We start from the raw sequence: 23,101 nt of genomic DNA, 5'->3' as shown, positions 1-23,101 counted from the left end.
ACTGATCTCACAAGGACTATCTTCAGCTGGGATAGTTTCAAATATAATAATTATTTGGCAGAGCCATTAAAGTTCAGAGGAAATTTACAGTATAATCGTACATCTCGAAAAACTACTCACTTTTAAATCTTTTGTAGTCATTTTTGTATTACTTTAGTATAAATACATGTTAATTTGATTCATATGTTGTTTTTTTTCTGACTTTATGTGAACGAAAAGACACAAAAGCGCCCATTTTCTCATTGGAAATCAGTGTAATGACTGTGACCCTTGGACTGAAACTAGCATAAAGAAAGCATGACTAATGTACTGTTTATTTACTGTTAACTCCCTTGAATGCCAGATGAGCCAAAAATAAAAATTGAGTGGTACATTTACAAGATCATTTAAAAGTATTGTCTTTGCAAGGAGAAAAGCATTATTAAATGCTCCCATGAATACCCAGAGACCGGTAGTTCATGGTGAATGCAAATCAGGATAATTGTAGTTGCTCTTCTCTGCAGTCTTTCCAAAGCTGCAATGTCCTTTTCAGTGGAATGAAGACTGAACATACAATTCCAAGTATGGTCTCACCAGCCACTCTAAAATCTCATCATAACCTCCTTGATTTATACTCTGCACTGTTTTACTAGCTAGATCAGCAGACAGATAGACTCAAAACCAAATATAATCCTTAAAATTAGCATTGACCCATCTACTGTATGAAAGCAGACATTTTGTTCATTGGCAGCCATTGCAGTAAAACAAGGATGCCTGTTTGAAATAAATAATGAAAGAAACATATAGAACACAGCGCATAACCCTATGAATTGTAGCCCTGGAGATTCAACAGTGCCCTGCCATAGTGTCCAGTTATTTATAATTACAGTATGAGGCTCTCAATGAGTACTTACTGTCCAACTTCATGTAGCGTGGGCGCTGGACAGACCAGATAATTATCCAGCACTTCACTTGGCTTCTCATCTGGAAAATGAGGCATTGCATGAGTTCCTTAGACTTCACTGGTTAATCAATTATGAAATCGGAGAATAAACTTGTTTCCAGTTTATATATGTATTATATATAACAGTTGTTTCAAAAGTAAAAGGGACATTAAATTCTGATACTCGGCTGGCATGCGTTATCAAGATTTAAAATATACTTGAAAATTAACTCTGCAGCATAATCTACAGTTTCTATGACAATTGATACAGTGTGCAAGTTCATGTGTTTTTGTTCACAGTCGATTGGGATTTTTAGATTACAGCAAGCACTTTCAACAGTTACAGTTTTAGTAGGCTGCGATTACGCTTGCCCAAAATTACATAATGCCAACCCTCAAAGAACTATTTCAGCTCACACCCATTTGGGTCTATACCGAGGCTCAGTTTCAGCGGTGCCTCTAAAATGCATAGCAACACAGGTAACCATTGATCTAGTAAAGTCACATGTAGCGCTCAAAATACACACAACTGACTATACACCATGTCTGCCAAAAAAAAAAAAGTGCCTGTAAAAAATGGACTGACATGGGGAAAGATTTAGTTTAAAAATAATAAACTGCATTGTTGACCATTTCTATGGAAAACATATTTGTATATGAAAGTGTTTTAGTCAAGCAAAAATGCATTTTATTTAGGTCTCCTTAGAGCTCCTCCTATGCTAGATGGGACCAAGGTGGTATTTCTGTAATAAGGCCATTATAGAAACTACAGTGTGCTTTGGTAATTTTCTGCCCCCTAACACAGTGATTGTGTTTTGTAATGGGGAAATATCTAACAAGGAAGAAATTGTGTACACTCCTTGTGGTTATTTTTATACAGGCCTCATTGCTGAAATTCCACCTTGCTCAGGCTTGATCAGAAAAAGTCACACAGATATAATATTCAGGTGGCTTTATGAAACATGCTAGATATCATCCTAAAGCAATAATACATTGTGATTAAGAACATATATCATAGGATAATAAACAGATACAAAATAAACAGTATGCAAATGCAGAGGGTATTAAGTATTCATTTAATACTGTAAATCATATGAGATTTGGCATTATCTCAAATTATACCGTAGCTGAATTCTAACTGAATGTCTGTTGATGTTAAAAAAAAAAAAAAAAAAAAAAAAAAAAAACACAGGAGCTTCAAAGAGGACAGAAAAGCAGCTTCCCCTCCATCCTAATACAAAATCTTAGCCTCAAGCACTGAGGAGCATTGTGTTAACTAAGTACAATCCACATATTTAAAATATTTAATTTGTTTTGTTTTTTGCTTTCTATTGTGACCTAGAAGATAGTGAAAAAACTCATGCTAAATCCAGCTTTAGAACCGCAAAAGAAAAACTGTGAACCCTAAAGAGGGAACTGTGAATTAAATCAGTGTTTTGACTGGTTTTGCACCCTTTTATGTCATTGTTCATAAATATAAGAGGACCATTTTTGTTATAAAGAATACAATATTGAATACTTACTAATTGTATTTTGATTGACAACAAAGGTGCAAGTAACTCTGTTTCGACCAAGTTTGAAGCCGTTTCCTCTTAAAACAACTGAAAATGACACTGGAAAAAAATACAGACAACAGTATAATGTACATGACTGGTCAAAAGTTTTAGAACACCTCTATTTTTCCAGTTTTTATTGAAATTTAAGCAGTTTAATGTCTCAATGTACTCTGAAATTAAGGCATAGAACAAATAAACAATTGGAGATAAAAAAGAAATCATGGAAGTTTTGTTTAACAAAATTTAATCTAAATTTTTGACTCATCAAAGTAGCCACCTTTTGCAGATATAACAGCCGAACACACTCGTGGCATTCTTTCTACAATGGAAATCAAATATTGTTTGGAAAGTTCTTCCCAACACTGTTGCAGAAGTTCCCACAAATGTGTTGCACTTGTAGGTTGCTTTGCTTTCACCCTTCAGTCCAGTTCATCCCAAACTAGCTCGATGGGGTTTAAGTCTGGAGACTGTGCTGGCCATTCCATGATTTGAAGCCTACCGCCTTGTTTTTTTCTATTAAAAGGTACTTCTGACATAGCCTGGAGGTATGTTTTGGGTCATTATCTTGCTGTAGGGTGAACCCCTGACCAACTAGGCGTATACCAGAGGGTATTGCATGGTGCTGCAAAATACTGTGGTAGCCGTTTTGGTTCAGGGTGCCACTCACTCTGTGCAAGCCGCCGACTCTGGATCCAGCAAAAGAGCCCCAGACCATCACACTTCCTCCTCCATGTTTGACAGTTGGTGTCACACACCGAGGAACCATCCTTCCACCTACTCGACAGCGTACAAGAACCCTGCGTGATGAACAGAAGATTTCAAATTTTGATTCATCGATCCGTAAGACCATCTTCCAGTCTTCAGTAGTCCACTGGCAGTGCTTCATGGCCCAGGCAAGCCTCTTTTTCTTATTTTGCCATCTTAGCAATGGCTTTCTTACTGCCACTTGACCTGTCAAACCTGCAGCTCGAAGTCTTCTCTTCACAGTTGAAACTGAGACTTGCTTACTTCGACCAGTGTTAAGCTGTGCTTGAAGCTGTTGTCCTGTGAGCCGCCTATCACGCAAGCTGTTGACTCTCAGAAACTTGTCTTCTGATTCTGTTGTGGCTTTGGGTCTGCCAGACCTCTTCCTGTCAGAGTTTCCTCCAGTTTCCAAGTGCCTTTTGATGGTGTAGGAAACTGTACTCACTGACACCTTGGCTTTCTTTGCAATTTCTCTAAAGGAAAGACCTACATTTGTAAGGGTTATAATGGTCTGTCTATCTTCCTTTGCTAATTGCCTTTTTCTCACCATTATGATAGCAATATACTACTTCCTGTAGTACAATACTGTCCAAATAATGCTTAAGAGGGTGTAGTAACACAGTCTGTTCCAACACTGCTTTTATACAGACAGAGGGTTTTGTAAGTAATCAACAAAAGTTGGGACACCTGTAGGAATTGTTAGCATCAACTTTCAAGGCTTAATTTACTTCCATTGCTGCAGAACAGCTGTAAGTTGTTAACCCATTACTTGTTCCCTAAAAAAGGCCTTTTTGTATAACTCTGAACCGTACATTATTTTTCAGTTTTTGATAACCTAAACTTTTTTTTTTAACCTCTGGCAGTTTACCGCTTACCTTTGTACCATTGCAGGTTATTCACTGGACTTGAACTGCTTAAATTTCAATAAAAACTGGAAAAATGGGGGTGTTCTAAAACTTTTGACTGATAGTGTATAATGTGGTAAAACATAAGAAAGTATGGCAGAGCGCGGTTAGAACTGTATTAAAGCACAGTAAATGCATACATATTGTATTACACAGTACTAAGATAATCTATAACTTTTTTTCAATGCTGCTTACCTAACTCCGATTTAGGGTGGTGGCCACCAACAAGTACAGAAATCAGCAAAACAAATGTGTTAGCATTGGCACAGATCTGTTTAAGCTGGGCTGCTGTGAGTGTGATCCAGTGCAAATACTTCACATACTCTGTGCTTCACTTCACTCATGTTTTTGTTCAACTAAACTTAATACATTACTTAAGCATTAATGTTACTGACTTACCATTGACACAAACACTTGAGGGTTCAACGCTTAAAATCTCAGTGCAGGACTGCTTCAAAATCTGTGCAGAAGAACAAGAACACATGAGTACCCTGAAATCTTTGGTATCTCTTTATGAATGGCTTGTTTAAAAAAAAAATGAATGTATTTGATTCCCCAAGGGATAACACATAGTGAAATGACGTATTACAATTAGAAATGATAAGTCTTGCTCATTTATTGTATTGATAAATAAAGCCCTGCAAATCCGTGGATATCTGCTTTCTATCCACGGATGTGGGGGTATTGTTTTACATCTTTGCACATGGCGGATCGGATGCAGACAGAATTATTAATATTCAGCTGATAAAAGTTCAGCTTGTGTTTCTCTTGCCTTGTAAAGCCGTCAGTTTCTTTCCCCACTGCGAGCCCAGAGTACACACAGTGAGTATAAACATGTGACAACATTGTCAGATGACATGGTCACCTGTTTGCACTTTCGTTAGTTGCCTGCTGATAATGAACAAAAACATTTTCATATGTAGAACCAAATTTACAAGAAATTAATCATGGGTGAATACAGCTTAAAGAAAAAATGAAAAGGCAAGTCATCAATTTGGAAAACATTCAGATTACTTGCCGATGAAAATTGACACTGTGGCTGGATACGTCGCCTGTGTCTCAAGCAAGAAAGTCTGTGCTTTCAGCAGCCATAAAACAGGTACATGAAACTTATTTTATACCTTATTAAATATGTAATACGAAATAGGGATCATGATTCAGAGTCGACAGTAGGCATAAGCTATAGGTGGATGTCTATTGTTGTTGTAACTCAGCTTTGTGGCTATCGGAAGTATTACTGAGTGGTTTTTTTTTTGTAGTGTAAAATGTTATTTGTTCTGATGCATGTCACTGTTCCTTACTGAGCTGATGTTCTTTGTTGTTTTAAAAAAGGGACCTCAGATGTATGGAGCTTTATAAGGGTCAAAATTAAATAGTTAATTTGCCAATTCATAAGTTAATTGAATTTTTTTGAACTCGTAAATGAGCTGTTTGGCAATTGAACTTTCAAGTTAATTTGGCATTTTTAATTAAACTTTTTAGAGCCTAAGTTTGAACATTGTCAATCACAACGGGGGGGGGGGGGGGGTCTACAATCGATAGTGCTGCCAAAGGTTGTTGATGCCTTAGGGATGTTGTTGTGCTTCAATACTGTATGTCTGCAGACCAGAGGCTCACGAAAAGTACAGCTGAAGTTCGATAGCATGTGTGGTGTCAACTGGATTAAAATAAGGTCAGTAGTATATTAATTTGTAACCCTACCGCATGCACACATTTACCCCCAGGCTGTAGCAGACCGGCATGGTGAGTATAAATGTATTTAGCAAAAAAAATCACTTAAATATTTTTCTATAATATATATTATATGCAAACTAACAGATCATTACTACAGAGTTCTTTATTATGTATTTGGTTCGTGGTGTGCATGGTTGGAATACTTATTATACCGAATATATTTATACGTAGTTAACGAGGATTACCATCACCTCAGCAATATAGGAATAAGACTATCATTACAAATTGGGTTTACTACGCGACAGAAATAACATTTTGATATTGCTGCGTTTAATTTCTATTTATTTATTTATTTATTGGTTAGTTTCCATTTGCTTGTGTTTACACATAGCTTAATTGGCCAGTATTAATCTGTTTTTGTTGCATAGATATGTACTTTTATAACAATAAAAAATTGTTTATCATACTTTCCTTTCTCTTTCGTTGCTTTAATAATCACATACGTGCGAATGATGTCAGTTTGCACATGTGCAGTATACTGTCACTTGTTCTTGTTGCTGTGCAACAAATTGAGCAGTCTCCCCAGCTCTGAACTGATTGAGAGGTCCGGATTGGTTGGGGGGCGTGCCCGGGGGCAGTAACCCGTTACAATCATAGACAAGAACTAGACCAGCCTACGGCTCTCAGTGCAGCCGAACAAGATTTCCGTCCGCCATTTTGGATGCTTATAGGTCTGCCGCTGAGCGGGATGTAACCAATGTAAACGGGCAGATACGCACAGCGTTTTTCAGGGTTTAATTTATTTAGCTTCAATAAAATTGTATTTTTAAATTTGGATTTTAAACTTAAATTATTCACCAACTCTCGCCATGTCTGGGCAATTTATCTATTTAGTTGAAAAAGCAAAATCAAATATATTACGGTTTTTATTAAGAATGCTTTACAGTATTGATTTACAGCGTATACATTACAATGTTACAAAAATACATCATAAATAAATATATATACTATGGTACATATACAACTAATATATTATAAAATCCACAATATATAATACAAGTAATACAACATATAATACTTTTGGGTCATTTTAGAGTTACCAGATTTCCTGAGTGATAAAAAATTATTTCTAAACAAATAACAACAGCAGCTCTGAAACAGTATTAAAAATATGTTGTTAACTGCAGAACATTTATTACAGTAATTTATTATGTACTATTGTAACATTGTAATGAATACTATAAATAAATACTGGAAAGCATTCTTAAAAGTTTCACTCGTTGTCAAATATCCGCGATTTCATTTAGAAACCGATATGGATTAACAATGTTTATTTCATTTAAAATCCTGTCCTGTCTCAAAATGTCCAATTTTATTACATACATTCCATATAAATGTATAAAAATTTCTGTTGTTTATGGTTTAGAAATATGCAGTAAAAACATGTTTTTATAAACAAAAGGAGATTAATTACAGCACTGAATGAAGGACACTGTAGATAGAAACAGACAGACATTGAAGAGTAAGTTAACAACCTTAGCTACATACATTATATAGGCTACATACATTATATAGGCTAATGTGTTTATCTTGATTTTTGCTTTTGCAACTAAATAGCTACATTAACTAGACACTGCAAGATTATGATAATAATTTAATAGTTTAATATCCAAGTTTAAAAATACAATTTTATTGAAGCTAAATAAATTAAACCCCCAAAAACGCTCTGCGTATCTGCCTGTTTAAATCAGTGGATCAGTGGCAGACCTATAAGCATCCAAGATGGCGGACCGAGATCTCACTCAAAGTCTGCCGTTGGCGGGTCTAGTTCTATATGTCTATGGTTACAATATGTTATGTTAGTTTTCGGAATACTATTGGAATATTTTAGGTGGCGATTTCCGAAATCTCACTTTAAGAATGTTCCAATACGTTTTCGGAAAACTGTTTTTACATGACTTTTGATATCGGAATTACTTTTCTGAAAGCTATATATTCTGAAAAATATCGAAATTCTTATGTTCATGTAAAACACATTGAATGTGGCACTGAAACAGTTCTCAGAGTGTTTGGTCTTTATCATTGTGAAATCAAATCACTGTGGATTTGCAAACTCTTACAAGCTTCCCTTTATTATTATTATTATTATTATTATTATTATTATTATTATTATTATTATTATTATTATTATGCTTACTTATTATGGTGTATGGTAAATGTGGTTTTCAAATTTAAACATTACAGTAAAACTACAGCATAAACAGCTACAGTATAAATAATAACAAAAGCCCCAAATCCTACCCACAAAGGACACACTTTGGTTATTTTACAGATGAAAGGATTTTTTAAAAAGCCCAAATAGCATTCCCGTATGATTCAAAGCACACTGTTCATGATAACTGTTATGTGTTTGAATAATAGCTATTGCTCAGCAGGATACACTAAGAATTTAGATTCATTTTCCAATGTTTACAACTGAATTTGAAACTCAACAACATAGATTGCCTCAAATCCCTAGCTTGCAAACACATGTTTAAAGAAGCAGCAAGCCAGCTGTTTTGCACCAATAAATGACAAAATAGACTGTTATTTTAATGAATCATTTTCAGTAACAAGCAAACAGCCACGCAGTACTCTACACCTGACATTATATTTCAATATGTTTTCAATAAAGTCTGGAAAATTCCATATTCAACACTGCAACTTGGTTTGAAAAATGGAACAAATTAACTAACACAAAACCCTGTCACTACCGGTTCAGCCAAGCAGTACACTTTTGTTCCCATTTAACTTCTTTCTCAATAGCACCTCTAGCATTCTTTTCAGCAGAAATTTTACTGGCATCACAGTGAGAAATAAGAGTACAGCAAATGGAAACGATCACACAGAAAGCTGGCAAGCGCATAAGGTAGGAAGTTGCTATTCTGGCAACTTCGTATCAACATTATCTTGGAAGGCTGTGTCCCAAAAAAGCCCCAAGTATTCAGCTGATAGATAGCAATTCAAATAATTGCAGAAGGTTATTTTGCTCTTCATAGTGACCACTAACCTTGAGATCTTCATTGTATTGCATGTTATAGGATTTATACAGTACATACAATAATTGACCAAACAAAAACATTGTAAGAGACAAAGAGAGAGAGAGAGAGAGAGAGAGAGAGAGAGAGAGAGAGAGAGAGAGAGAGAGAGAGAGAGAGAGAGAGAGAATCATCTTTGTGATACGTAAGCCCTGAGCTGGGGAGTTATTCTTTCTTTATTTTATTTTGTGTAATAAAAGTGCTCAATATAGTGGGTAAACTGTAACCTCTGCTATTCCTGCCACTAGCTAGCCATGACTGCCGGCAGCAGGGTTTTTTTTTAGCTCAAAACATACAATATGAGAGGCTACTTGGGAATCTCCTGGAGTCATCAGATCCAAAATACTGGAAGTGGACTACAATAAAACACATTTGAAACACAACTGCTGATAAATTACTCAATATTAGAAGTAGTACTACCACCTTCCTTGGTATATGTTTTCTGAATGTTCTGGTCCAGATGAATAGATGTCCAAGAGGTTACTCTGTGGAATAGAATCTCTTAAGAACTTTCTTTTATTCTACCACCACCCTGAATTATATTACAAGGGTGTTTTTTTTCTCTTTTTAAGAAACAGGAGTTAACAATTTGAAAATGGACATGTCTATTTCTTTATTATATTTCATTTAGTAAATAAAGAGTTTCAAGATGTTCTATAAATTAGCGATTCCTTTAAAATGAGATATAAACACTACAAAACCTCCAAATGGAATGCTAACTTTAGTGTTTTTAGTCTAAACACACCATGAAGTCAACCGTTTTCACCCAAAAGGAACAACTCCCATCAAAACAATGTGTCAGTATTATCAACTGCTTATTTTTGACAAATTTAAATCCCATAAGATGAAAAAGGCCTTGAACCCTCATTAAGATAAAAGCTTTTTTCGGCTTTTTGGAAGAACTGCAGCCCCAGTAGTGTAAGTATAAGGTAAGAGAAACACTAAATGCAAATTACGGATGAAAAGGAGACACATTCTTAATATGAGCGTAAGGATACACTATTGTCACAATATGATACTCACGTTGCAATACAATATGTATCGCAATACATGTGATGGTCCTGATAGTTGCTTGTATGATGCATAATAAGATCCTTAAATAAAGGAGTAGTTTGTTAAAAATACAATTAAATGAGTTGGGGCGAGTATGTGCTCACACCAACTATAAAACATTTGCTTGTCATTCAAAAACCTCTTGGGGGACTACAATGAATGATGCTGTGCTTTTGGTCTAGTAATGCAATACAAACAATGCATACCTCCATTACGATCCGATATATCATATAAATAAAGCATCACAATTAATCGATACTACTGCTTAATATCAAATAAAAATGTTAAGGATGCTTAATGACATACAGTACATACAAACATGTATAGTACCATTAAATAACACATTTCCACACATTGGTTTGGAAGGACATCTCAAACCTTAGGGCTTTAAGCCTAAAAAAAAAAACTTTCAACTTCAACAAGTCCTCTTTTCCATTAGAGCTACAGACATGTGTGTTGTATCTATTTTTTAAATGTGTCAGATAGATACAAGAGTTTCTAAATACTCTGATATTTCACATAGATTTTTCAATTCACGGTGCTGGGCTAATTGTGCGCCACCCCCTAGGAACTCCCGGTGTGGTCGGCAGTGACATAGCCTGGAAAAATTATATTTGTACTAATTACAAAAATAAAATGCCCAAAAAAGTTTATCAAAATATTTATTTTATGAATTTTAAATATATAGACTGAAAAAGGGACAACTATACAGTGGGTACTGCATGATACACAGGGTACAGCAGGACCCTAAATGAAATGCATGGCATTGTGCTAGCCAACTGGACCAATACTAAAGACACAAATGGATTCCAACCAAAATTATGTTGGCCACAAAACCATGCCAAAGCTGTAACACAAAGGCTTCTGGCAACACAAAAAGTGAATTATATACACAATTATAAAGGAATAAATGCTCAGTTGAAACAAGCTATCAAAGTACTAATCAGCAACATATTATTAAATATAACTATGAACTTACTGAATTAATTATGCCTTTAAGAGCATGAAATCCATCGTTGACTGGGAAGACTTGGTCTTTGGTGTCAGCAATCTCTGCAAGCTGTTAAAAAAATAAAATAACAGTTTTACAAGGTCAGAATAAGAACCACTTCATTGACAAAAGTGACTTGGTAAGATGGTAACAAATCAGGATTCTGATTTACACTTTGTAAAGGTGTCTGATGCTAACAGTTTAGTTATATTTATAACCATTTTGATATGAAGAACATGTATTTAAGATATACATGTATTAGTCTAAAACCGAATTCCTTCGAATTTATGCCCATATTTCCGACCCTTAATTTAAGGAAAAAAATAAAACATCACGCTAATATGCATTTACAAAGATACAACCTCAATTACGCTCATGGAGGCAGTTTGTTTCTGTCTGCTATCACACAGAGCATTTCTGTTATGTGCTGCTTCTCATTACTCACACCTGTTTTTTTCCCAATTTGTGAACTGTGGAATTGCTTGGCACGTCAAAAAACACAGGGGTTTGATTAGCATTTCCGATCTGTCCAAGCTGGTACTGTTTGTTATGAACTGAGCCTAATAACAAAATGCTGAGATTATAAAAGCTTCTCTTCAAACTCCTCAGGAAGCCAATGACAATTCTTTGAAAATGGCTGCCTGTATGTAATGGATGATTCGAGATCGGACAGTGATGTCTTTGTTTGTCTTTTCCTGGCAGTCAGTCAAGTTGTTGCTTGTGTACTTGGGTAGTCACGTCTTTTGTTGATGATTTTAATACATGCATCACTATACTGTACTCGAATTTAAGAGGAAGGATATTTTTGAGAAGAAAAAAAATTGTTTAAAAAAAAATGGTGTCTTAAATTCGAAGGAATATGGTATGTATATTAACTGATATTAAAATAATTATACCTTAGATAACTATTGGATGCAAGATGATCACATTATTTTCTGACATTTATGATATTGAAATGATAGACATAGAATATCAAAATCAATTTGGCTTGAACAGCTACTGATAGCCAGAAATATCTTCAGAGGGACTCAAACTAGAAGTTTAAAACACATTATTTAGCTACTGAAGAAAGATCCAAGTGAAAAGATTCATAGGGAAGGAAGTGGCTATCCAACTCAGTTCCGCAGTATATGAAATAAAAAGGAACTTGGCAGGATTTATGGTACAACAAAAGTCTGAGCATAGAAACCATGTTAAACCAAAACCAGTGGCTTTTATGAGTTCACTTTTCCTATGAATTCAAAAACAAATGAATCAAGCTGTATGGTTCTACACTGGAAACAAAAATGGCAAGGCCAAAATTACCTTCAGTTTAATAAATTTCTAGAGGCACCAAGGCCAGTAAGCTTAAGTTAAGGGCAATGTGCAGTATGTTGTGCAATTTTGCTTTGGACTCATATATAATGCTAATTATTTGCCACAGAAAGAAACAGCACACTTTTTACTTAATAATAATAATAATGTATTTATTCAGAAAACGCTGTTTGTTTGTTTGTTTGTTTGTTTTTTTGTTTTGTTTTTGTGTTGGCGTGGAACTGAGCTCGGAGCTCGTGAGGTATGCCCGTGCTGAAGCCAGACACTGGCTTTTATCGCTCATCCACAGGACCATTTTTGTTCAATTTTAATTAGTCCCCACGGAAATCTGCAGTAAAATTTCCTAAAATCTGCAACGAGAAAAATATATTCTGCAGCAATGACTTGTCAATGAAAAATCTATGAAAAATAGCGTTAATGAGTAGTAATAAATCAAAACAATAACATTTCACCTTTAAATTAAGCTTTATGTGATGTATTATCCAGCCAGTGCAAAATAGGAGGGATGTAGACTTGGTTGCTACTGCCAATTGCTTTTTCATTTACAGACATTTCAGTGTACTAGGAGAGACGAATAAATTTCAGATTTGCAGATTCCTTTTACATTTAAAGGGTTGCCACCTAAGGAAAGTGACTAATCGCACTATACATAGAGATAATATAGAAAATCAGTTCTGTGTGGTTTTAGCCACCCTAGGAAAGTGACTAATCATACTATAAATAGAGAACATACGTGAAGCATCTTTAGAAGCTACAAATGAAAAAGCAATTGGCAAATCGACAACAACCCTTAAATGAAAAAGGAATCTGCAAACCCTGAAATTGATTAGTCTCTCCTTGTACATTGAAATGTCTCTAAACGAAAAAGCAATCGACAATCGCAATAGGCAACTAATTTTACGTCCCTCAAAATAAGTCCTATGCATTGTCTTTGGAAGCTACAAATCTGATGGAAAAAGGTATTACTTTTTTTTTTAAAGTGCAGTTTGAAAAACTAAAAAATAAACTGCTTATTTACAAGTTTTATACACGTTTACGTTGACATTTAAAATCAATGTTTCACCTAGCAAACTAAGTACTTTTATTTGTAATTCATCTGTGCTGCCTGCATCTCTTCTCAACACTATTTGAACCTCTCCAGAACCTCCCATGAGGCAGCCATGCAGAATGTCACATCAGTCAACCTGAACAAAGCTGCTCACTGCATTATTATACAACTCTGGTGTTTGCAGTTACTGGAATGTATATAACTTTTTTTAACCATATTCTTAATAAGAATCTAGTGGTTTTTTGGGGGTTTTTTTGTCATACACTGTCCCTTCATTATTAAGATCCAACGCAATTCATCTCCACCACTATTTTAGATTGCAGTCCGGGGCTTTATAGGAACCATCGCCATGGCCAAAGAGATTTTAAAGAAAATAAATCCACGAAATTGATCAATCTTCAGAGGTGATTCGCCCCTAGTCTTGCAGAAGAAAATTCTTACTGCAAGGTCATGTGATCGTGCTTAGCCAATTATGGCGTTTAACATATCCAAGCCATTTTATAATCACACTTATTTGCATATATAATGAACTGCTTCTTACTGCACTACAGACAGGGTTTACACACTGCTGTAGTGACACTTAACAGCAAAAGCAGGTAGCACTGAAGACCACTTCACAACTTTTGTTTTATGCTATGCATTGAAAACTCTGAAAGTATGATGTAATTCCATGACTGCGAGGGACTATTTAATAGCATATATTCTCCTAAGTTTAACATAAACTAAACTCAGAAATCTTGTTACTGCGTGTAACATACAAAATGCCGAGTAGCTGCGTTACATTTATGGATGAACTGAAAAAACTAAAACATGTTTTTATAATACGATGGACCAATAATAACAATAAACACTGTAATACAATGTAGAATAGTATTTCATACCATTTTGGTTTAAATGTGGTAAAAATAATGACAATATATATAAGGGGATAACGGCAATTGAAACATCTTCAAGTTAGTTACAGTAAATCATTTTTAAGCCTGAAAGAAAACCACTTTTAAGTACCGTACATATTTCTAAACTACTGACCTGAAAAAAAGTTTTTCCATTTTGCCATTTGTTTTGCATATTGTGCAAGGCTTTCTACGTTTATTCTGGTCTTTTTTTCTAAGATGGCATTATTAGGCACTGTAGAAATCCACGTGCTTGAAAGAGTCGTATTCGTTGTTTGTTTTTTGATGTTTGGTTCCTGCTTAGCCACATAAATTATGTAATCATGTTATTGTTTGGATGCAAACACTTCCTAATACAGGCGTCTCTAGTTGCTGTATCTGAATGGGCACTGTGGCCAGAATGGCCGAGAATAGACATATATTTTGAGGAGCATTGTGACAATTGAGAAGGGTACCCCCGGCAATTGAGAAGGGTACCCCCGGTAATTGCCGTACGGCCGGCGTTAATTTCGAACCCTGAAGGTGTTAAATCAAGATCGATCTTTTTTCAGCAGTAAAATTACATGTTTTGCTTATTTTTGTTTTTAGATATACCACTACATTTCATAAGGAAGGGTGTGAAGTCACAGCGGACAACTCTTTACTTTCTCTAACTGTATTTAAAATCTAAAACATATTTTACAACGTTAAAATCAGATATTTTTCTTCTGTGCTACATCAAATGTTCTCTCAAAACCTCTTACCTGTTCTTCAACAAAATCTTTAACTCCTACGCAGTACACTCTTGCACCCAAAGTTCTTGCTTTTTTTGCCTGCAATTAAACAATATAGAATACAATAATCATTATTATTATTATTATTATTATTATTATTATTATTATTATTATTATTATTATTATTATTATTATTTCATAAATACTTCTAAAAAAATATTTAAATGCACATAGAAAAGATTGATCTTACTTCTTCTTTTGCATATGGCAGCAGCAAATCAACCAGTATCCCATCTGTAAGGGCAATAATAATACTGGATGTCTTCAAACCCCCTTCCCTTTCTATTTGTATCCGTGCCTATAAAATATCAATAAAAACGTATAAACATCAAACATTTATATTATATCGAACTACAGTACTGCAGATTTTTGTGATGTCCTGTGCGGCAGGAAGAGGAAGCAGCCTAACCTAACGATGACAAATGAAAATGACTTAATTGGATTTTATTTCCTGTATAATCAATTTGACCTAAAGAAGTGCAGTATGACTAATGATAAGAAGAACACAGAAAGCTTAGCTGCACATACAGTATGTTGAGTAAATTGCTGTTGATAAAGCCCTGGAACTAAAAATGTACTGAACACAGCATCTGTATCACAATTAACACAATGGAATGGTGCAGTGGAACATGGTGGGACACTGACATGGCAATACTGTGCTGTAATGGTTTATCAGTGTCTACTCGTTCATACCATTGTGATACTATCAGTAATGTTTATCAAAAACAATCCATATAGACCATTTTGTAGCTGTCTTGTGCCACCACTGCCCTTAGTACAGAACCACTGCGTTACTACTGTAGAACCACTGGATTGGCAAAGAGCAGAATGCAAAAAAAAACTGTATACAATTCCAGTAACACTACATTGTAGTGTTTTATATATATATATATATATATATATATATATATATATATATATATATATATATATATATATATATAATATAGCTATATTTATATATATATAAAAAATCAGTCTTTAAATTATAATATATTGTTGTTATAAGAAAAAATAATACAAGCATCTCGTGTAATTTGGTAAGTGTAAACAGCAATTTTTTGTGTACAACATTTCACATTTCCTGGAAAGTACGTGTTTGCAAAAAAATACTAATGTTTGCTTACCTGTTTGATCCCTTCGTGCATATACGTTTCACCTGCTGGGATCACTTTGCTCAATTGATCAAGCCCTTTGTGAATTTCATCTCTGAAAACCAACAATCAGAACAGTCATCAAACAACCAGGTCAGCCAGTTAAAAATGTAAAGCTGAAAATTACAGGTGTTAGCCTGGGAACAAATAAGAAAGTAGCCAATGAAATCTATAGAAGAAATACAGCGGTTAAGATACAACTATTTACTATTTACAGTATTTCCCTTGCGTAATACAACCTGACACATTTTAATAAATCATAATGAAGTATTACATAAAAACTATATACACAACTATATTCATTTAATGAGTTAGAAAGACCCTAAAGATAATCATATGGCATAAAAAGCCCCCCCCCCCCCCCCACACACACTAATAAATGATACATTAAATTGCTGACAATCAGGTAGAACAAGGAACAGACCTGTTTCCAGTCAGAGGCATCATGGTTTCAGCTTTTGATGAAAACACTATAAATGACAACCTCATCCTTGGGCTGAAACAAAAGTTTATTATTATTATTATTATTATTATATTATTATTATTATTATTATTATTATTATTATTATTATTATTATTAAAATAACCAATAAGAAAGGTGTGTACAGTCCAAAAGGAATTCCATGACAGGTTTTTACATTCACTCCATCCAGGGGATAATTTGTAAATTAAAAAGTACCAGATCTCATCATTAACATTTCTGTACTGATGTACTGGCATTGATTTAACGTAGCTTCCATATATGCTTAAGTTTCACATCTGTTTGTGGATCAGGGTTTCGTGCCTTGTTACTGGTGTTGGTAGCTGCATGCCTACCTTTGTCTAGCCATGTTGAATTAACATAATCTTCAGGTCTGAATAATAACAGTGGTGGCTCGACTAATCTGATGAACAGCAGTGACGAAGATGTTGTTGTTAGGAGCGCAGAGTAATTTTCTTAATCATAGATGTTGTAGCCTAAAATATATCATTACAGTACACCTTTGTCAACTATTGGAACAGGAAAGCTTTTATTTTTTTAATTGTATCTGTTATGTATATACAGTTCTTTCTTGCAACAATTGGTTATATTTAACATATGGTTCATCATTTGCAAACTGTATAATTGTTGCAGTAAGTTAAAAAGTTACGGATCTGGGATGCGATGCGATCTGGCATAAATGAACCCCTGATTCTACCCAACCTGAACTTTTGCTAAGAGACTCTGAGACTAGTGCCAGCACCACAAAACTCTTGTTAGTTTGTTACACAAACCAAACAAAGATAATTGAAAAAAAAAAATGTTCTTGTGATTTGGTACAGCTTTGCAATTAATAACAATTTTTAAAAAATGATTTCGCTCATAAGGTTGTGTACATAAGTTACACTGTTAATTGAAGCGTCAGAAAAGAACAAGCAAAGCAATACCACGATAAGGAATTACAGAAATACTGATATATCTCATGTTACATCATTTGTAATCCTCTCTACTGGAACACCAGCTGTTCAAATGGTAACATATTACCCTTAACACATTTTTCTTTAGACCTTACAAACTCGTTTTCCCTTTGATACTAAAGTTGTTTTTTTTCTGCAAGTATTCTGCTCTCTCTCTGTGGCCTTAACGATGCCGGGCAAGGCAACATAAGGATATGTACTGCTAATTTTCTCCCACAAGACACATGGCACACTTTCCCTTCCTCCTCCACACTTAACTCACAATCCCATCAGATGTTCTGCAGTCTGAAGCTATTCCTTGATTTTATTGTATTATTATTGCTAGTTTGCAAGCAGAAAAATATAATCCCCTTGTTTATCCCCTCTGTATGGATGTAACGGTTGGAAAAACAGCTCAACCCACAGTGCCGCCCACTCCCACATGGCCCATTTGCTATTTTCTTCTGCAGATCAGTTTATTGTGAAAAAGTCTGAGCTATCTACTCCACAGATATGCAAGTACTGCTTAAGATAACATAATTTCCATAACATGCTTGTTAGATCACAACAACTTTTACCTTACAAATCTTTGAGTGAGTTGCTCTACAAATCCATAGATTTCACCCCAGTTGTCTGCTACGCTGCCAGATCTGAGGAAACATTAAAAAAAAACTTTCATTATTATACAATTAGTTCATTTCAAAAGCAGATCAAATTTCAGTAAATTTTGAGTAACTCTGCAAAATGTTTATGATTCATGTAATGATAACTTAATGTGTACAATTATTTATATTGATAGTTACCAAGATATATCCCTAAAAACCCCAACCAACCAAGTGCCAGTATCGTAAACAGAAGGCATCTGTGATCTACACCTCAAAAAAAGCACTTGTGCATACTAATTATGACATTTTTTCAGGAGGTTACTAATATAATGGATATAGCGTTTATGGGTCGCCATGAACTTAATATGTAGAACAAAAGGATTGTAGCACTGGAATACAGCTTTGTAAAGCACTTGGTCTCCATCATCCGAAAACCATAACCACTACACCCCTCCACCCCTCCACCCCCACGATGAGGTGTCCAGAGTCCCGGAAATGGTGGGGCAGCCATCTGTGTTGTTGTGGCCTGTGAGAACAAGTGGCAGCCGGTGTATCCCCCACCGCGGCCTGTAGTGACAAGCAAGTTGGGCTGTTAAGGGGTCCGGCATCGGTAGGCTGCTGGCTTACGATCCGGCTGGTTGTAGACCCAGACTAGTTCCCCGGCAAGAAAATGTTCCCAAACCTAATGTCATAGTGCCGCTTTTGTGGGCAAAACAATGTGCGGTGACCAGCCTGTCCTAGAAGTGCCTGGCTTATAGTCAGGTGGCGTCCTCCATAGTATTGGATGGGTGGCCAAGCATCAGTAGCGTGGGGGTGCAGGTGATGAACTCCTGCACAGCTGTGCGGCAAGCCAGTAAGATCAGCGGCAGCTGAATGCCCCAGTACCTCTGGTGGGAAGTGGCGGCGATAGAGAGGTGGGCGGCGAGGGTCCGATTGAACCACTCCATCAGCCAACTCCATCAATCTGGGGGTGCAATGGTGTGGCGTGGGTGTTATGAATCCCCAGGCATTGGCACATCACCAAAAAGACCCATGACTCAAAGCTGAGTCCATGGTCAGAGTGGACCTCCTGGGGAATCCCAAACCAGCAGAAAAAGCCCTCCAGCAACGCCTCTGCTACAGTCTCGGCTTCTAGGTCTGGTAGCGCATAGGCACCTGGCCACTTCGTGAAGTAGTCCATGGCCCCCTGAAAAGAGCGAGGGAAGGGACCCCGGATATCAACCCCCCATCCGCTCCATAGGCCACCAGCTGGAAATTGCTGCAGCGGGGTGTGTGACCTGCCCGGGAGTCCTTTCTGCACCATACACTCATTGCAGTGCCTGCAAAAGTCCTCCACATTCCACCGGCAGTGCCCTCAATAAAACGCTTATTGGAGTTGCCTGAGTGTCTTTGGGACTCCAAAATAACCAAACCAAGAGCGCCAGGTTTGCCTGGATTACTGCCGCTTGCAGGGAGCTCGGTACAACCACCTGCCACCTTATCTCCCGATCTGCCACCTCTCACCACCACCTCTGCAGGACCATCTCTAATAGCCAGGCAGCCCCACTGCAACCACAGCTGTGCAGAGAACCCCCTCAATGAGGACCAGAATGTGACAGAAGTCCCCCACCGTCATTCTCCCCAAGACCTCGGCTGGGCTTGGCAGACTGGCGCAGGGTGCAGGCGTGCTGTCAGCTGGTTCGGGGGGAGCTGGGCCCCACTCCCCTGGCTGTGCTGTTGGGCTCCCCCTGGCTGCGGCGACTGGGTGTGCGTGGTTTAGCTGGGGTTCTTGGACTGGACCTGTGGTAGGGAGGCAGCTGTTGGGCATTGCATCCACAGGTGTCCTAGCTGGCTGCAGTTTCAACAGACCTGGCCTCTGGAACTGATCCCTAGCGAGCTCCTCCTAGACTTCGTGGGTATGCGTGTGGGTGTACACTTTCTTCGTTAGCATGTCGATGGCCACGACTAAGTCTCGCAGGGATTCATCAGGCTTCCTGATCGTGCTGTGGTGCTCGGTCCAGAGTAGCCCAGGTTGCTGGCTGCTACCGAAGCGACTCCACAGCACCCCGGTAAGGTTGGCATAGTCCAGCTGCTGTTCAGGGGTGAGTGTTAAGATGCAGGGCAGTGCGTCTTCAATAAGGCAGCTTGCTTGTTGGAGGGCCTTCTCTTTCTTCATCTACCACAACCCCAACTGCATGATGACCTCAAACTGAGCCTAAAAGGCACTCCAGTCTAAAATCCCATTGTATTTCAGGGGCTTGCTGGTGGCACTGCTGCTTTTCCCCATTGGCCTCCTCCATTGTCGCCTGCTGGCTGCTTGAGCCCTGCCGCTTTGAAGACTTTCTTTGCTGCTCTCAAGTGCTTCGCTCTCCACCTCCAGCTTGTCAAACTGCTCCCGCAGCCATCTTTGAAGATGCCCTCTCTCGAAGATGACCTCCACCTGAACAGTGGTGGCGTGCCAGCCGCACCCTCCGCTGGTTCTCTCTTCCCGCTCCAGAATTTTCATTCCATCCCATTTTTAACACCAGTGTAACAAGGAATGAAGAGCTTGAAGCAGGTTAGAAATTCAAACAGCAGATTCTCATACACTCCCACTATATCCCACCTCGAACATCACGCAAGTTGTCCATTAAATAACCGACATTTCCCTATATTGTTACAACTCACTCCACCAACACTGGCTGTTCCAGTCCTACTCACCCCTGGCCCCTTCCTGTGCTAGGGAGAGGTCAACTCCAGTACAAAGTTCCACCCATATACTCCTATGGGGAGCCAGTCTCTGCAACAAGTTCAGGCGTTCACTCATGTGTACTGACATGGGGCTGCTCCCGTGAAATCCTCATGCACTGTCCCAGCACAGTTCTGCATGGGTCAGGGTCTTGCAAAGTTAAGGGTGTGCCCTCACAGCTCCGCAACACAGAGGGGCTGCAAAGGTTCTGTCTGCGCTCACCATTATATTATTATGAGCTTAACAATCTGCTAGGCGTGTTTTACATAGGCTAGTCTACAAACTGTGTATACATTAATGGTTAAAGCAAGCTGTGTGCTCAGTTAAGGAAATTACATCATCATCATGTATTTCACACATCAGCCCTTACTCTTCCTTAACTCCCCTCTAGTTTCCAACTAGCTTCTTTCATATTATGATGGCAGAGTTGATCCATCAGCTATGTGCATACAATGCCAAAAAGTGGTAACTTCAGTATAAAGAAAATATGTTTTCTTTCTTTCTTCCTTTCGTTATTTAAAGTAAGCCCTATTGATGTATATAGAGTACTAGTAAGAAAGGGCTCCACCCTTAAAACCACTAAAACAACCACGGCACAGTACTATGCAACGTATAACAATAAACAGGAAAAAATAAAACATGTTCAAAAACAGGCCCTGTGTTCAGAAAGAAGAAAGAGAAAACACAACTTTATCTGTAGTTGTAAACTGATTCTGAACTCTTGTCTTGTATCAATCACACTGGGGAATAATTTTCAAAAAAAAAAAAAAAAAGGATTATTGTTTGTTAGTTAATTTAACATTTGAGAATTGGATACAGGGCCTAGTTTTGAACAACCTATCACAAACAATTATAGTTATTTGACAGTTATGCACACATTTGAGATAATTTTACCTATACATTATTGCCTATGCTAAACATAAGCAACAGGTTTCCTCCACCGAGTACAGTGAACATAAATGAGTGATTATCTGACAGCAAAAGCTGTATGAAACAAAACAGAGCATGGATTCAGAGGCCAGGGGTCTACCTAGCAATGTTATTATGTATCAGCAGCTACACTTTAGTATCTGGACACAGAAAAGACATTCGACTGCTGTATTTATAAAAACAAGTTTAATAAAATAAAAAGTTATGTCGTAGTCATAAGTCAGACAATATAAACAAAAATGTTCTGTTCTGCGCCCCAATTTGTGTGCCTCTACCTCCCCAGACTGCACTGATACTGGTAGCATTCTTTGAAACCTGGCACTTTCGCTGGCAAACAATTTTCAGTAATGATTTTATATTGATTAATTAACTGAATTGAGCCCGCGGGCTGGCTTAACTGTTTCACAACTGGCAGAGTATTTGTATGAAAAACGCATTTCTGACAGGATACTTACTTGTCCAACACAAAATAAAGATCAAATGCTCCATGACAAGAGGCTTCTTCTGCTTTACCAGAAGGAGGTCCCGTTAGTAAAGTTAGGAGCAAAACGAGCTGGGCGACAGCAGTACAGTACTTCATCTCCGTTCCTTGTTTTCAAAAAAAAAAAAAAATGGTAATGCCATGCACTACCACACAGAATCAGCCACCAGTTATATATATAAAAATAAATAAATACAAAAAACACAGAATATCCAAAATGCGTGCAATTGTTAATTTAATACGTGGAATAAATTAAGAAAGACTGCACATATCCAGGGCAACGTGTTAAAGTTACAAAAGTGATGGTCTCATGAGAAGAGGAAATCCTTCACAGGCTGACGTCACCAATTTTTTCATGTCCTTTGTTGGTACAGTAGAGCTGAAACAACATAAATACTTCTTTCCTGTGAGCACACAGGCACCGTTTAAGTATGTACTGTATTGAAACCGATTATGGAGAACTGTTACACCCAGCCTTCCATGTAAACTGGTGCGAAATACGTGTTTGTTTTTAAATGAGCATGCGCCAGCGGCAATACAAATAACCCTGTCTGTAGTCCTCGTGAATGCTTCCAGTAAAATTCTTAATGCAATGAGTCCTGTGCAGCTGCAGGAAGCTTTTACTATACGAGTACTGATAGGTTTGTAGACTGTCTCTATACAATAATGTTTTTACAAAGGGCATAACCCGTTTACAAAAAAAAAAAAGAAAAAGTATTTTGCTTAGGGGTATCTTGTGAATAATTCTAAAAAAGATGTCCCTTTCCAAACGGGGCTGATGTGACTAAACAAAGAAAAAAAAAAATCACTGCTGATAGTTTAAACTTAGAGACTTAATCAAATGCAACTCCATAGGTC

The 23,101-nt window shown here is 37.2% G+C and overlaps 1 protein-coding gene across 2 annotated transcripts in view; it reads right to left on the bottom strand.

Moving 5' to 3' along the window:
• The window catches only part of antxr2a (ANTXR cell adhesion molecule 2a), an 80,043-nt gene extending 57,258 nt beyond the window's left edge, over positions 1 to 22,785 (bottom strand). Inside the window, exons 1-10 of one of the 2 annotated variants that reach the window (XM_041228387.1) lie at positions 22,218 to 22,785; positions 18,099 to 18,170; positions 16,529 to 16,600; positions 16,078 to 16,159; positions 15,141 to 15,248; positions 14,921 to 14,989; positions 10,911 to 10,991; positions 4,527 to 4,587; positions 2,446 to 2,535; positions 894 to 963 (exon numbers count right to left, since the gene is read on the bottom strand). In XM_041228387.1, coding sequence (XP_041084321.1) covers positions 894 to 963; positions 2,446 to 2,535; positions 4,527 to 4,587; positions 10,911 to 10,991; positions 14,921 to 14,989; positions 15,141 to 15,248; positions 16,078 to 16,159; positions 16,529 to 16,600; positions 18,099 to 18,170; positions 22,218 to 22,342 — 830 coding nt within the window. In that variant the 5' untranslated portion in view covers positions 22,343 to 22,785. The remainder of the gene's footprint in view (positions 1 to 893; positions 964 to 2,445; positions 2,536 to 4,526; positions 4,588 to 10,910; positions 10,992 to 14,920; positions 14,990 to 15,140; positions 15,249 to 16,077; positions 16,160 to 16,528; positions 16,601 to 18,098; positions 18,171 to 22,217) is intronic. The other variant, XM_041228377.1, reaches the window with a different exon arrangement.
• Positions 22,786 to 23,101: the final 316 nt, after the last annotated feature.

The sequence above is a fragment of the Polyodon spathula genome, chromosome 2 (assembly GCF_017654505.1).
Source record: "Polyodon spathula isolate WHYD16114869_AA chromosome 2, ASM1765450v1, whole genome shotgun sequence".
Lineage (NCBI taxonomy): Eukaryota > Metazoa > Chordata > Actinopteri > Acipenseriformes > Polyodontidae > Polyodon > Polyodon spathula.
The sequence above is the reverse complement of the archived record's forward strand: the minus strand, read 5'-3'. Positions and strand labels throughout refer to the sequence as shown.